The sequence below is a fragment of the Octopus sinensis genome, linkage group LG1 (assembly GCF_006345805.1).
Source record: "Octopus sinensis linkage group LG1, ASM634580v1, whole genome shotgun sequence".
In the NCBI taxonomy this organism is placed as follows: Eukaryota; Metazoa; Mollusca; class Cephalopoda; order Octopoda; family Octopodidae; genus Octopus; species Octopus sinensis.
Window position 1 is genome coordinate 197,336,066 of NC_042997.1, and position 17,895 is coordinate 197,353,960.

Consider the following 17,895-nt stretch of genomic DNA (forward strand, 5'->3'; position numbering starts at 1 on the left):
AATTGTAGCTAAACAGATACCACCAAGAAATATTCAATGGAAAAGGGGGTTTTTATATTTTAAAGGTTAAAGAAATTTTGGATTTGCCACCATTTCTGACTCCCTTACATCAGTCTTTTTTTTTATTTATTTATCTCATTTACATACGTGTGTGTGTGTTTGTGATTGGTCCCAAAAACCTCACAACTGAAGAAGACTACAAATATTTACTGGTCATACAAGAATGTTATGCTAAGAAAATGTAATACATTTTTCTCATCATTCTTTTCAGTTAATCAGATATCTTTAAAATGCTCAAATATCAATTTAAGAGTGACAATTCTTTTGACTTAAAAACGTATTTCATCAGGTGGAATACGCATTAAAAAGGAAACACAATGAAGAAACTACATATGATATATATGAGGGGCGTTCAATAAGTAATGCCCCTGACCCACTTCCCATAGCAGTAGAGCAACGAAACTTGGTACAGTTATTAGTCTTTTTCTACATAGGAACCACCTAGAGTTACGCATTTCTCCCATCGTTTGGATGCAGCTCTGGAGACCGTTTTTGTAGAAGACCCCAGTTTGGTCCTCCAACCACGACGTGACTTCAGAAATCAAGGCTGCATCATATAGGAAACGCTTTCCTTTCAAAAACAACTTCATGGCTGAGAAGAGGTGAAAATCAGAGGGTGCAAGGTCCGGAGAGTAGGGGTGGGGGAGGAGTTCATAGCCACACGCCTGTGCTTCTGATCTGGTGACACGCGAGTTGTGGACCGGAGCGTTGTCCTGCAGGAGGAGGATGCCTTTGCTGGTCTTGCCCTGCCTCTTGATTTTGATAGCTTCTCTTAATTTCCTCAAAAGTGAAACATAATAGGCTCCTGTAATTGTGGTACCCTTTGCCAAGAAATCTGTCATCACTACTCCGTCCTGGTCCCAGAAAACTGAGCATGACCTTGCCAGCGGAGGGCTGCACCCTTGCCTTCTTTGGAGGAGGTGAGTCATGGTGCTTCCACTGCATTGACTGGGCTTTGGTCTCTGGATCATAGTGATGGACCCGGGTTTCATCCTGTGTAATCAGTCATCTGAGAAATTTTTGACTCATCTTCTTGGCACATCTCCAAATTCATCCTCGAGCACTCGACGCGTTCTTGCTTCTGGAAAGGTGTGAGCAACCTGGGAATCCATCTGGCAGACACCTTTTGCATATGCAAATGGTCATGAATGATAGTTTCCACAGACCCGGTACTAATCTCGACCTCATGGGCTATTTGGCGAATAGTTATGCGTCGATCTTCCAAAATGGCAGCCTCAACTCGACGGACAGATGCCTCGTCAATGGCAGAAGGGGGGCGACCAGATCTAGGAGCTGTTTCCACAGAGTTCCGACCATGTTTAAATTCACGATGCCAGCGTTTTACAAGGTCATATGATGGAGCATCATCACCATAAGTTACTTTCATTTCATCAAAAGTCTCCCGTGGTGTGCGTCCTTTCAAATACAAAAACCGGATCACTGCTCGACACTCAACTGGCTCCAGTTCACACTTGACTCTGTTCAAACACCTGTAAATCAGAAACCACAATTAGTTCAGAGCTGTAATTTGCCACTTAATCTATAGAGATATAAATAATTGCACATGCAAAATTTCAGCTAGATCAAACAACTGCAAGTGGTTCAGAAGCATTACTTATTGAACGTCCCTCGTATATCCAATATACTGCCAGTAAAGCACCCAGTAAAGTTAATACATAAATGCTAAGAATTGCAATGCAATTAATTCATTTATTGTATTATATGGGCGAAGGTAAAATGTTTTACCTCAAATTCATAATACAAAATAAGAAAATGGAGGAATACACTTAAATCAATTTATTTAAGTGTATTCCTCCATTTTCTGTTTTTTGTATATATATATATATATATGTATTATGTATGTGTATGAATATATATATATATTGTTATATTTCGGAATGGTCATATTGCCAGTTTAGCCAATATTTAAACGTGTATATATATATATATATATATATATATACACATACATACAAATAATGTAGTTTTTTTTTTAAATCTACTTTTACATACATACACTACTACAAGAATGGTATTTGAAAGTGAACTGTGAAATGGTGGCGTGTTGAAAAATAAAACCTCCACGTGTTAGTGAAATTTGGTAAAAAAAAAAAAAAAAACTAAACTACATTTGCCCTCATTTTAAAACTTTTTCATAATTCAGGAAAAAGGTTACAAGATAACTAAGAAAAAAAACTTAGTACCTTTTCATATTATTAAATAAATAAATAAAAAGTTACTGAAGGCATAAAATTCACCTTCAATATTACATAGAATGGAAGGTTTTGATCATGCAAGCTGAACACAGAACTTAACCTCAAACAACAAAGTGATTTTCATGTTATTCTTTTCTATACAAATGCAAAAAAGCTTAAGTTTATTAATGATGTAGCACTGAATAATAATGATAAATGAAAAAATATATGTGTTTTTTTTACCAGCTAATTGAATAACCCATCCCTGATTTGGCTGTGATAGCATTTTGAAGTTTAGGAAAAAAAAAAAAACCCCAAAAAAAAGCACTGGCAAAGAACTATACAGTGTATGACAAAAGTAGTTAAAAATGATATGAAAAGACTGATGATCTAGTGAAAATGATTGAATTTGAACAATGGATGGTGAGGTGAGGGTAAATATCAACACCCATGTTAACAGAAAATTACAACAAATGAATGAGTGGATAATAATCTACCAAGATGCTTGTAATTGCTATTTAGGTTAGTGTGTTCTATCTAGAATAGATATCCAGTTTGTCAGGAGACATGCCTGACACTCACATGAGAGAAAAAAAAAATTCCATATAAATGGTTGTTCATTATTTGGAACTTTTAAGTTGGGGGGATATGAAAAGTGTAAACACTATACAGAGAAACTTTAGGGGGATGTATAATAAAAAAAAAACTTTTAACTTAAAATCTCAAGTTCTCTTTTTTTTTCTTTGTTATTTTTTTTTCAAGAAACAATTTGACAGTTTTGTTCCCAAATCATTGTCTTATTTATATAAAGGTTTAAAAAAGAAACTAGTTATTTAAAATGCTTTAATATCATTGAAAATAAAATGCTACATAGAACTGACATGTTTTGTGAAAAGGCTCATTTTAAAAAGAGGATCAAATCACACTAAGTGAATTAATAAAGAAATTTGTTATAAACTGATAGAAGTGTGTTCAACAGTAAATAACGCTGTTTTTTTTTTCTTCTTTAAATGCAGTTTTCATTATAAAATTACAACAGGTCATAAAAGAAGCATGCATACAATGTCAATGAGTAACAATTGAACTCATCTTACATAACAAAAAAAAATATCAATACATTTGCTGGGGAAGAGGAGGAATTATAAATTATTTCATCTAATTATTAGTGAACGTTAGACAAAGCAAAGTTATTCTAATTTGGGACGATTACTTCTTTAATGAAATTAAAAAGATTTTCAGGAAAAAAAAAATTCTTTTCGTTTTGTATATAAAAAGACAAAAAGAACAACTAAAATATTGAAATTAAGATTCAACAAAATATAGCCAAAAATTTTCCATTGAAAATCATTTTAACATTAATATATGAAAGAAGAACAGAGATTAACAAAATCAACTCGTTAGAGAGTGGTGTGTTATTTACTACAGGCAAATAATTACATTACAATCTTTTTTTTTATTTTTCAAGTGAACCAAATATAATTAATTTGTTTGTTACTTAAAATGGTTTATTAACAGGAATAGAAGTGTTATGTTGCTTCCATTATATAAATATAAACAGTCATTATGTACACACACAGTGTATGTATAAGCACAGCTAGACTAGAAAAGTAAAGTTCGACAAAGAAGAATTTGTTAAAAATAAAGAAAAAAATTACTTTGACACCAATTACCTCCATAAAATACAAAGTAATACTTTTAATGCTATTATTACTAAAAGTGAATTTATTCTATGTACCACAAGTGATTGTAGATCAATAGTATTGAGTACAATTCAATACAAAGAGAGAAAAGGCACAAGATAAACCCCATTGAAATGGAAAAGGGATTTTTATTAACAAGTTAAAATTGAAAATCTTACATTATATATTTTGTTACTGCTCACCATGTAAACATTAAAATTGAAACAGCAACCCAGTGAGTTATTTAACCATCAGATCAATTAATAGGAATAAACTATTTAATCCAGTTAATTTAAGACAAATTAAGCACTAAAATGTTCATAAATTAAATTAGCTAAGATAATGACTAAAATATGTACTGTGTGTCTTAATGAGAAACAACTTCAAATTTTTTTTAATTATAAAACTAGTAATTTTAATGGCATTTTAACAGCTGGTTAATTAATTTAGGAATGATACTATTTAAAAATCTCAATATTTGGCTTTCTTCCCCACCACCCACCCAATTTGTTTATTCTTTTGAAAATTAAAATGATAAATATATAAACACAGCATCTAATTTGAAGTGACTGTATTTACATCTTAGACTTCCGTAAAATATACTTGGTTGTCAATAAGACAATCTCCCATGATTGTTTGTTACCCATACTTTCCAGCTTTCAAGACCAGTGTTCCCTATGTATGTGATGTGTGTGAATACAGGTATAGGTGGCCAAATGGTTAGTATCAACCTCAACATCATAAAGATGACAGTTCAATTACTGGACCAGGCGGCATTTTATGTCCTTGAGCAAGGCACTTCATTTCACACTGCTCCAGTTTAATCAGCTGAAAGTATCAGCCAAATACTGGTGCAACCCTCTCTCTCCCCGCCCAGTTGTCACATCCTCGATGTTCTGCTGGGTCAGGAGTGGGAGGGCCCAGAAGGTGTCTATGTCTGCTCACAACTACGTAGGCACCTAAAGCAATTAGCAAAAGCAAAGTACATACTACCAAGTCACACTCATTTATGAGTGACAGCTTTGCTGCTGGTTTAGATGTGTGGAAGTTTATACATGCGTGTGCTTATATGAGTACATTGATATGTGTATATTTATGTGTATATGTGTATACACACATCCATGCACACATGCATGTGTTTATGAAGGAAGAAAATAGATCTCGATTCCTAAAGGGACAAAATTATTAAATTTTTATATGATTGGCTGAATGTAACTGAATCAGTCACTACTATAATACACTGAAAAATCTGTTTTTGCATTATTATATTTGGTAATCGAATGCTTATAATTCAGGCATTCATTTTAGGAAGGGAAAAAAAATTAGCATTTATAGAAGAAATGTTTTTCTTTCAAAAACAAATTCAAGTCACATCTCAAAGTTACTCTTTCTATTCCTTGAATAGCAATATATAATTTTGAATTACAAGAAAATATGTTAACCCAACAAAGAACATTAGGCTGCAATGAATACTTAATCCAATACTGCTAATATATTAAAAAAAAAAATCAAGTGTTTAAAACCAACAGTAAATGCTGAATAACATACAATACTATCAGAATTAAAATGGCAGTTTACTCTTGAAAAATCTAAGATTCCAGGTAGTTTACTTAACAAATTTATAGTTAGCCTCCAAAGTGGTCTAACCATTCTTTGCAAATTTATAAATATCAATAATTTTGTACACACTAAATATTAACAGTTGAGCTCACGGGTTCATAGCTTTTAAAACACAAAACAAGCCTGACTCAGAAATTCACTTTCCAATCATGGAGTTTCATGTTCAGTGAGGCACAAGGCTGTAAAACTGGTAGAATGGAAACCCAAAGAAGCCTGTTCTTATATGTGTATACATGTCTGTGTACATTTGCATGTGTGATTTAATATATATTTTGTTTGTCTTCACGTGAGTTCAGTGGATGTAAACAATGGCCTTGCTAATGGTGTTTGCCAGAAATCCACCACAAAAGCAGATCTGGGCACGAGATATATGATGTTAGTAAACAAAAAGCTCATTCCAGTTCTCCATGTAAACATGCTCATGTTATTTGTTCATAGATTGGGAGATAATTAACTCGTTTGGCAGAAGATGGGGTTAGTATCAGGAAGGGGCATCTACCCCTCCCCCGACATACTTTTTGTGAGGTCCATGCAAGTGTGGTGAAGTAGACGTTGAAACAATCGTCATCATTTAACATCCATTGTCCATGCGGCATGGGGTGGATGGCTTGACCAGGCTGGCATGCTGCACCAGACTCCAGTCTAATTTGGCATGGTTTTCTACAGCTGGATGCCCTTCCTAAAGTCAACTACTCAGAGTGTAGTGGGTGCTTTTACATGCCACCGGCACGGGTGCCATTTGCATGATACCAGGGTGCTTTTATGTAATGCCGACACAAGCCAGTGATGATGAAAACAAGTTGTATCTAACCCCAACTAATGAAAGTAAGTTTACATGATAAAGCAACTTCCAGAATAAACTCAGCAATACTTTACATTCAATTTTACTTTATGAATCTATGTCAATGAATCTATTCCTTTTAATTGCAAAACTTCAGTGGTTGAAATTCTTATGCAATTAACTGAACACACAAAGTAATGATCAGTCATACAAAACTGTAGTTACATTTACACATGTATCATTATCTGCTTTCCATGTTAGCATAGGTCAGACAGTTTGACAGGATTCAAGTCAGAGGACCATGTTGTGCTCCAATGCCTTAGTTTTGGCATGGTTTCTACAGCTGGATGCTCTTCCTAATAACACTTTACAAAGTACACTGGGGGCTTTTTACATGGAACCAGCATTATTAGCAGGACTGACTTGACTTGAGACAGCATTCACCCGGGGTGGGTTGAGCTGGCTTCATACATCCTCAATGCTGCATCTCTCACAAACGCCGACCAGGCCTGGCGATTGCCTTGTAACTTGCAAGACTGAAGTGACCCCACAACAAAGGCGAATAAGAGAGTGATGATTTGAGATGAAATAGGGATTATATAAAACAAAAATAAAACATTACTCAAAAGTATGTTTTATTTTTTATCTTTTTTTCTTTTACGAGAAAAATCCCAGTTTAAAGCTGCACGAAACGAAATCTGTTTTATCGGTTAGAAAATTAACACAGACCAACTTCTTGTTCTTCAAATAATACATATGATCCATCTCCCAATCATTTCTGCTAATGAGAAGCAAAAATTATTAATGTTTTCTGAAGGAATTATGTTGTTTTCATTAATTCGAGCATCCATTTCCTTGTACAGATCTTAACAAGTGACAAGACTTGTAGTTTGCACAAGAATGGCACTTCAAATGTTACTGGTATCCAGTTGACAAATTCTGTGATCTGTGACTATACAATTTCTAACTGCTGCCAATTCATATAATTCCACAATGGCATAAAACTGTTAAAATGTTCAGCTGTTTTCTTCTAAGAACTTTCTCATAATTGACAGAACAAGAGATGGGTAATACTAAGTCATCAACATCATACTTTTTCATCTTGTATCGTCGTCATCATATCATTCGTGACTGAAGTAACCAGTTCTTCATCTGCTAGAATATTGCGATACTCTGTATCATTATCTTAACCTACATACACCTCAATCAGTTCTTGTCACCATCATGTGTAGGGAAAGGATACCACATCTACAGATTTAAAACCAGCTGTAGATGTGATGGATATCTACAGCTGTAAAAACTAGCTTTCTGGGACAAAGACGAAAAAAAAAAACGTTCAGTTATCTTTTGATTAGATGAATCACACCCAATCATGTGATGTTTTTGGTGAGCTAGTTATGGCTGAATTATTGATGTGGTGTTTGATGGCAGCGACAGTTTAATTTCACATTTACAACATCTGAGTAGGTACATTGTAAGTATATGTATCAACAAGCAATACAGCTTCTCTATTCTTCAGGGTCACCTCTTTCAAATTCTCAGTCATGTTTTATGTCTCCAGTAAATTTTGCTAGTTATATAAGATCACAAGATATAAATTAAACAGGATGTGAATTCTTCACTTTTTTTTTTCTTCTTTTGTCACTTCCTGCTCTGTTGCAAGCTTCCTCAACTAAACGCCCATCAAATCTCAGGCAATACCAGTTAAGCCCAGTAATCAGCAGTATTTAGGCTTCTGTCTTCTCATAATGAAGCTTCTTGAATCCAATGTAATATCTTTTTCATCAGAACCATCTGTTCGTAAGATTCAATGATCTAAATCTTTGACATTCTAGCAGAACTGGTGCTGATAATTACTCTGGACCTGACCTTAGTAACCTGTTAAGGATAATCACTGCATTACACTAGAATCTTTTCCACATCATCTTTTCTTTTTACATGTTGCTGCTATTACTTTCTTCAAGGACAATCTGGATAATTGGGAATGCCTATGAGTTACTGCTATGTATAATCCAATCTTGAATGCCACTCACTGTGGATGTAGGCATAGCTGGGTTTACAAGTTTGTTTCACAATGAGAAGCTAAAACCACTGCGTCTTTGGTCAAGCCATGCTAATGAACCTGAATAAATATAATCAATGGAAGCCCATCACATGTACTGGACACATGATTTGAAAGGGTCAGCTTTGTTACTACGCCACACTGATTCTGTCTAAGGTTTATGTTAAAGGTTGTCCGAAAAAAAAAATCAGCCATTAACACCTATAGCTTGACAAATAGACAGTTCAGTCAATGAAACACCTGGATTACTTATCGTTGAAACTGATGGAAGACTTTTACCTTTGTCTTTACTAATAAATGACTATGGTTTGTAAACCTATCCATAGACCTTATAAGGACCAGAAGCCAACACATACTCCAAACTTATTCATGCTGTTAACCTTGAAACAACCTACCTGAAGTCAGACCTGGTTCTATCATACAAAACCTCTAATTTTAAAGTGTATTTAAATTAAAACATCCCAACCTATTCTTATGTAAGAATCTTTTCTGATGTTAAATTTCAAATACCAACCAAATCAATAATGACAAAGTTATTTTAGTAAATGCCATCAAATTCTTGATTACTTTCAGACAGTCTGTTTTATAAAAAATAAGGCTATGAAAGGATTGAGTGCATTACTCTAAACGACAAAAACTGTTTACATTCAACTTACTTCCAGCAAGTCCAAGCTATTTTTTTCTTGATATGAATATATCAACCATTTGATTTATCCCTTATGAGGCTTTTCACATCCCTTTGCTGCTCTTCAATTACTAAATTTAGCCATGTTCATACGTCCCAACAATGACATGTGGCTTAAAAGATACGCAATAGGTTAAACCATAGGCTAATGTAATTTATGACAAAAACAAAATGCCATCTCTTCACTGCCTGATTCAAAACCACCTTTCTATAATTCATTGAAATAGTCTAACTAGAATAAATCAGACATCAGTTGAATAAGACATAAACATGAAGTAGTATTGTGTATTAGTATTATTTTAACATGGAAGCTTCCAGAACAACTTCCTTCATATCAAATCAAATAGACATTCTATGTTATGCTACTCTTACCAAATGATTTTTTTTCATTCACAAATCGAAAAGAAAAATCTTATGTAATTAACTGAAATTTACTTTATTTGCATATGCAATTAACCAGTCAATTTTTACATTGTGATTTCATAAGTTATGCAATTAAACACAATCAACTGTAATTGGATTATAAATCTAAAACATTTTGATCAGAGAGTTGTCACTGTTGTTTAATTCCAAGTCAGCCCTAACAGATCTATGATCAGAAATATTTGAGGAAAGACAGTCCCAATTTTTTTGTACACCTAGGACTCCATTCTCTATTGCGTTCTTTTTTTAAAGACAGCAAGATGTAATTTGAGAGAAACTAGTTGCTATTTCTAGCAGCTCAGACAACTAGCAAGTTTTAGCCTCGTCATTTTGTTTTCTTTTATAAAACGTTTTGCTTCGTTTGCTCAATTTAGTCACTACGTGTGGGTGTGTGCATAGAATGGGATCAAACTCCCAAAAGCATCCATGTAAAATTTCAACACCCGTTTAATATGCCACAGACAAACCGTCTTGACCATATGTTAATAGAGTAAAAATATTGAAGCTGATCACATGTAGTGATTAGCAAACAAGCTAAATCATTTTTCAAAATCTGACAGCCCAGAAATATTTACACATGTTACTTGCATTGTAGAGTTAAAAGAACTGTTACTTTTGTCCACATCATTTACTAGATGTATGTACAATATTAAACTATACACACAATTTCAGAGTTAGTAAAACATTTAATGATTTAACAAAAACTTAAATTATTAATGAGATTTTTTTTTTTGTGCTTTGAACTAAAGCAGGAAAAAAATTTCTTAGTCATATTTTTTTTTTATCAAACTTTGATTAAAACTACCTCAATTGTTGAAAAATAAATTGCAGCCCAATGAGTTAATATATTTTCTTTTTTTAAGAGCTCATGATTGTAAAAGCCAGTTTTCCTAACATCAGCTGTAATATTGCTATTACAATATATTATTATTATAAATAATTACAATAAAAATTTCCTTAGAAAATAGAAATTTTAATTTATTTACATGCTTCAAAGTATATCTAAAACTCAATCTGTTATGATAATAAACATTTCGCTTGAAAAAAAAAAAAAAAAAATGAACATATAAGGAAGAAAGAGGTATGAAAGAATAAATTTGATATGATATAAAATATCGTGAATGGTCATTTGTGAAGAGCAAAGGCCAGAAGGAATGTCAAATAAACTCAGTATCCAAGCAGACCTAATATCTACAAAGGAGAAGAATACTTACGAACTAGAACTGGAACGAGATTGCGATCTTGAAGAACTTGAGCTTAGAGAACGTGACCAGCTTCCTTTTCTTTTCTTTTTATCAGATTTTGGACACGTTTCTTCAGCCCGATCTTTTCTTTTCTTTTCGTCTAAGAAATAAAAATAAACAAGTTTCCATCAACTTCTGGAAAGTCATAAGGTTAGGAAAACAAAAACTTTGTCATATTTTCTAACCAAGTAGCAAAAGAAAAAAATTAAAAGTTTTGGAGCATAAACCTTATAAATAAAATTTTAAATGTTATGGTATAAACAATACTGGCATATGTGCATCATTCATCTACAAAGATAAAATCTATTCTGAGACCCTAATATAAAAACCATCTAAGTTACAATGATTTTCAGGCAACTTGTGTACATTTTGGGATTCTGTAGGTCTTTAATTCTACTGCCAACAGAATCAACAATAAATGTAAATATAATGTAAACACATACACCAATAAACATATTCATATACACAAATTTCTAATTAATTGTAGAGCACTGTCAGCAAATAAATGCCTTCAACAGACAAATTAAAATGAAATGTAGCATGAGGGTCATATATATCTGGATAAAAATTTGCGACCTGGGTAGTCTTTTAGATCACATGGACAATTCATCTGACAAGCATTCATACTGTTTCTGTTAACCCGATTTCAAATTCAAGAATTTGGTTGACATGGGACAACAGCAAAAGATATTAGCTCAAGATGCTACACAGGGAAATTGAAAGATTTTGATAGCAAAATTAATTTCTTAATCACACTTGCATATTTATATGCAGACCCAAAACAAATGTGTGTGTAAATAATGGAAAAAACTCATGGATGTGTAATGTTAGCCAGCACAAAAGAACTGGAAGTAAAAAACTTACTGTAAAAGGAATAAGCTATGGCATGCAAAATAGAAACCTGCACTAGTTACGTGTATGAAGGAGGGCAATGGGGTACACAGGTGCAAGCAATCAAATATGAAAAGATCCTATGAAAGAACTTCATGAACTGTTTCATTTTTTTGCTTACATAAGCATAACCAGTAATGTCTTGCATGTGTCAGATAATATTCAATGAGGCAGATTTTCTATAGCCTGATGCTCTTATCACCACCTCTCACCTCTTTCCAAGCAAGGTTGCTCCTAATCTTTTGACCACAAGCAGCACAATGCCCAGGATTGTGTCCATGAAAGATTGCAAATAAATGAGACCACTTGTATGATGGTTATATTCACTTAATGTCAAAGCAAGGAAATATGAACACACAGAGGTGAATATGATGGGCTTCTTTCAGTTTCTATCTCCCAAATCTACACATAAGGATTTGGTTGGCCCAGCTACAAAAGACACCATGCAGTGGGACAGAATCCAAGACCACATGATTGCAAAGCACACTTCTTAACCATGTAGCTATGCATGCACCTCTATAAATACGTATATAATGCTGGGGGAAAGAAAATAAAAAAGAAAGGAGAGGAAGAGAAAAGAGATGCAATGCAGTTTGGTCTTGTGCCAAGAAGGACTATTACTGATGCCATCTTCCTATCGAGACAACTTCAGAAGTATCTCACTGGTAATAAATCTCCATAACTAGCATTTGTTTACCTAGAAAAGGTCTTTGACTGGACTTCTCATTGTGATCTGGTGGTCACTAAAGAAGTTTGGAGTAGATAAACGGATTGTCAGAGTTGTAGAAGCCATATACAGAAGCATTGTCAGCAGGGTGAGAGTAACATGTATGGTGAGGGTCCAACAGGACTCAGTCCTCAGATCCCTTCTGTTTCGTTTAGTCTTCCAAACCACATCAGACTTTGAGACTGACTACTTATGGGAGTTCCCTTATGTTGAAAACTTAGTTCTTATAGCTATAGCTGAATTCTAGACAGGAAAACAAAACTTAAAATTGAGAGGCCTCCAAGTGAGTTTAAAAATGACTAAGCTATAAAGAGGAAGGAAGACTGGACCAGACTACCTTCAGGAAAATGGCCATGTTTGATATTTAGAAAAGGAGTATGTAGGAATTTCATATGATGCCCCCAGTATAAACTATGGATGCAAAAGAGGATCAGTGGGATTCATAAGCAGACTAACAGAGAAGGTAAACTTCACATGTGGCAGGTACACAGGGTCAGTAAGTACTTAGAGCACATGTGAAATAGTCTCCCTTCAATGCCCATTGCAGCTCTACGAGTAGTTGATAGCTTCTATTAGTTAGGGAACCTAATTAGCAGCAGGGTGGGTGTTCAGAAAGCATAGTAAGCAGAATAAGGACTGATTGGAAAATGGTTAGGAAGCTATTGTCTCTGCTGGCAACAAAGGGCTTTTCCTTCAGAGATAAAGAGACTGAATGCTGCCTGCTTGTGAAGCTCGATGCTACATGGTTATAAGAGGCCCAGGAACACATGATTAGCAAAGTCTAAAAAAGGAATGGAACAAATGTGTTCTGATGAATGTGTAATACTGGAGTGCACATACAATCAAGCACAAATAAATCAAAAGAAGAACTGAACACAAAAGGAGTCAAATACAATGCAAGAGAGATGATTTAATATGGACATGTGATGCACACGAAGGACAGCTGTATAAATGCTGCATGCTCAACATAACTGGAACCTGTGGAACCATGCCTATATCAAACAAGCTTTGGATCTTTTCACTTTGACCGACAGAGGGAAATTAAAACTGCATATGTTGTGAACTTACAATAGGAGTTTATTAATAAAAGTTGAATAACGATAATCTTTTATTCATACGAACGTAACTGATATGAAATATGTCATAAATAACAGTGAAAAATTGATATGACACCACCAGAAAATGTTGTTGACAAAATACGACAGAAATTGTATTCACCTCAATAGACGTCAGTGATTGGTTGAAATTGCCGAAATGCAAGAAATTAAACAACAAATAGCTTACAAACTACAGAATTTTCTCAAGAAAGCCAAGAGAAAAAGATGTTTTATGTAACACACTACCAGTATACGAAGTTTAAGTGTTTAGTTACAAAGAAATTATTTTTAAAATATGCCGGTCAAAGTTAAAAATTCCCAAGCTTTTTCCTTCATACCCTTACTTTCATCTTTCCACTTCTCAATCCTAATGCACTATGCCACCAGTGAGACAAAGGATGGCAGTGAATGCCTTGTATTCACCTATATTGCTTCCAGTGTAACAAGATGCCACTGGATATATATCTAACACCCACATCAACACTCCACCTGCCTCCCCTTTCTCATCTTCACCATTCTAGTATTTTAACCATCTTGAGACATATACATAACAAGCCTAATCCAATATACATGTAATCCATACACTATCTATACTCCCTCGCTGGTCATTTGGTATCAATGTCTATCACTTACTCTGACAGGTATGTAGAGATTGGGCTAAAAATGGAATGTGTGAGCATTTGAGTCCAACCCTGACTCAAACAAACAACTTATCAAACTTGTACCAACACGGAAAATGAATGGATAGTAATGAAGATTATATTTTGCTGCTGCCATGAGTTGTGTAGGTTTTTTTTTTTTCTCTGAGGCAGCATCTTACAGCCAGAGATTCTTCCTATCTTCAATTGCTTGCAGCTACTTTGCAGGACATACAGGAAAGCAGTGCACCTATTCTAAAAGCAGAATTCAAACATACATCATCCTTACTGAAATAGTTTCTAAATAAATTCAAAGAAATCCTATTAGCCCTCTTGTTACCATATTTATTTTGAGATGCTCTGGGTTTCTTTCAATTAATTTTAAATATAACAAAGAGTTTAGTAAAATAACTGAGTCATCATAAAGCTATTGTTAGTAACATAAATTGTGACTACGGTTTGGTGCAAGATTTTAATTCAAAACTTATGGAAACAAAACATTTGTGCTACAGAGCCAGAGGTGGTTTCAGCCAGGTTGGTATAGAAAGGGTTAAGAACATTATCAATTTTTCACAACCATTATCATTTTGACTAAGACATCAATTTTAACAACTTCTGCATTTTATGAGAATAATATCAATTGAATGAAAGCAAACCACAACTGAATTTTGGATATGAAACATGCTGATTAATAAAGTGAGAGTCATTTTACATAGAGCTAACATATATCTAAAAGGGAAAAAAATGCTTTAACAATTCAGCAATCGGAAAGATATTGTTGCAATTTTCAGAGAATGTTATGAAAGCTATCTTCTGTAGAAATCAATTATTTCCATTGATCTGCAGCAACTCTAACCAGAATTAGGGCTGCAATCGTGACTGATGAGTCAGTTGAATGATTAGATCTAAAATATATACTATTGATACAATAATTACACAGAGACCAAAGCAATTTATTCAAACATGTGGATACCTAAACTGTAACATTACAATAATTTAATGAACAGACAGTTTTTTTTTCTTCATTATACTAAATACCATTAATGAAACTATTTCGTAACAATCTCAACTGTAGACAACTTGTATTTTTTTTTAAATGAAATTACGACTGGTATCTAACACTCAGAATAATTTTGCTAAAATACGTATTCTGGTAGCAATAAAATAGTCTTCCTTTGCCCCCCAAAAATTACTTATGCATCATGAATCTTTTTATTTAGTCATGTTATAAAAAAAAATAATGAAGGGAAGTAACCAGGCAACGATGACAATTTAAAAAAGGAGAGGTCATCCAAAACTTCATATTTTTTTTATTATATATTTTAACTTTTTGTAGCTGTTTCACTATACTGCTAACATTGCTTTCTCTTCTTCCTCAGACTAACATTTTTTTTTTTAAATCATTACAAAGCTTCTTACAGCAAGTAGGCTTTTTTTTTATAAATTGTTAGTAAATTCCAGGATTTTTAATGAAATGTTACGAAGGAACAACTCTGAATACTTTGTTATGTTGGTTCAACTCGACATGAGTTAAATACCAACTGACAATGACAAACTATAAACAATAGGATATTTAACAAATTACATGTTCATACCATAAGTAAAACTTTGAAAATTATAAAACTACTTCATATAAATAATCTTAAACTGACAAGTCAGGCAGCATTTACCAAACATGGAGATTTTATTTCACACTTGATTCAAGAGAACACCCACAAAACAAACGGATCATCTTGATAAGAAGCAAGAAAACTTCAATGTTCTGGATATACTCTTGGACATTTAGCATTCTGATTACTCTGTCAAATGTAATGCTTGTTTATTCACATCGTTTTTCAATTAATCATATATTATCTCATAGCTTTGAGATTTCAATGATGTGATTCTATATTTCTAGAATGACATTGTAGGCTTGGTGTAAGAGATTGGATCTGGTTGATTTGAACGAAAAACAGGTAAAATACTTGTACTGGATATGGCCAGTTTAAATGCTAAAAGGGTAAACAGTGTGTATAATTCTAAATCCAGTTAGCATGTGTACCTAGAAATCTCTGGGCCTAAACAAAGGAGTATCAAATTAAATTAAACACCATGAATGAATTTATTTAATTGAATCATACAACCCCTGGACTGAATTTTAGATAGTGAAATCCACGAACTAAAAAAGAAATTATTAGTCATATCACACAAAGCTGACATATGCCTCAAGGTAAAAATGTTTAAAATTCTAGCATTTTGCTAAACATTCAGTTTTTACAAAGACTGGTTTCTGTGAAATTATTTTCTATTCCATTGATTTGTAATATCTTCCTTCAATTAATGTAATTCTCTTAATCATCAGAAGTTGGAATTGCAATCATTCACTAAAGAGCCATATGGTTAATTAGACCATATTTGTATAAATATTGTACATATCTCAATATACCCACTTCACTGTTAAATGTACAAGTGCCTGTTTTTCCTGACTTATGGATTCTTAGATGACAAAATTACTTTGAAGTCAAAAATTCCATACAAGTACAGTTTACTTCTAAGTCAAAAGAAAGAAAAATTGATGAAAAACTTGATGATGCAACAACCACTATGACCTCAGCCAACTTTTATTTTTTGTTCCCAGCTGTTTAGCATGTCTTCAATGCCATCAATAATGGACAGAATACTCAACTGAGTCAGGGAGTGAAATTTAAATTCACAGATATAAGAAACAGCCAACAATGACTTCATGACTTCAACTTATAGTTTCCCCAACAGATTATAATTGTGTAATGAGTGACATTGTTTTTTTTTCTTAAAATTAATGCTAATTTTCTATTTCATAATCTGGACTGGTTTTAGTTCAAATCAACCAATGTAACTCTTGTTTTGATAGTAACCTCACTTGTGTTAGCATTTTCCAAGATACACACCTTATCGAGAACAGCTAAAGAAATAATTCAAAATAGTTAACTCCCAGCCAGGAAAATCAGTTTTGCATTGCGAGTCCAGTTTTAAATTTTGTCATTAAGTCAAATTTAAAGGGAAAAAAATAACTGAGGGGAAGTAACTACGTAACAGTGACAATTTATATCGAAAAGGTCATCCAAACTATATTTTTTGTATCTTTATCCAGTTCTCTATACACTGTAGTTTTAGCTGATTTGAAGAACCTAAACAACTACTTTGTCTCTTTCTTCAGATGAGTGAAATAAAAAGAATGAAAAATATCAGCATTGTATGGCTTCACACAGAAAGAGAGATTTTTATTTTGATCATCAGGAATTTCAAATGAAATGTTGCAAAAAGAACAGCTCTGAATACTTTGCAATGTTACTAAAACTCCAGATGTTGCTTTTCAATTTTATTACTTTAATTTGACAAATACTAGCAAAAAAAGTCAAGACCATCAAGCTAAATCAAAAGATACACACAATAAAATATTTACACGAAAACTAAAAATTTTTTTTAATTATAAAACTACTTGATGTAAATGTACTCAAATATAAGAAACTACCTGACAGGAGTAGTCAGGTAGTATTTCTCAAAACTTGAGATTTTATTTTACACACCTGACTCAAGATAATACCCACAAAGTGAACAGTTCATCTTGATAAGAGGCAAGAAGAAGCTTCAATGTTCAGGGCAAACTCTTAAAAAGTGTGTAAATAGCAAATCCATAAACGTGAGGGTATAATATAGTAAACAACAAACTAAAGTTGAAAATGATGCTGGAAAATCCTGGCCCTCACCAACAGGTATCCTAGTTGCAAAATACTTTTAGCTTAACCAGTGGTTCTCAACAAGGGTCCCTATGACC

General features: G+C 33.5%; 1 protein-coding gene across 3 annotated transcripts in view; it reads right to left on the reverse strand.

The window, feature by feature from the left end:
• Positions 1 to 17,895, reverse strand: part of LOC115232645 (apoptotic chromatin condensation inducer in the nucleus) — a 137,036-nt gene that overhangs the window by 32,574 nt on the left and 86,567 nt on the right. For all 3 annotated transcript variants that reach the window (XM_029802666.2, XM_029802656.2, XM_029802647.2), the window contains one exon: positions 10,720 to 10,849. In XM_029802666.2, coding sequence (XP_029658526.1) covers positions 10,720 to 10,849 — 130 coding nt within the window. The remainder of the gene's footprint in view (positions 1 to 10,719; positions 10,850 to 17,895) is intronic.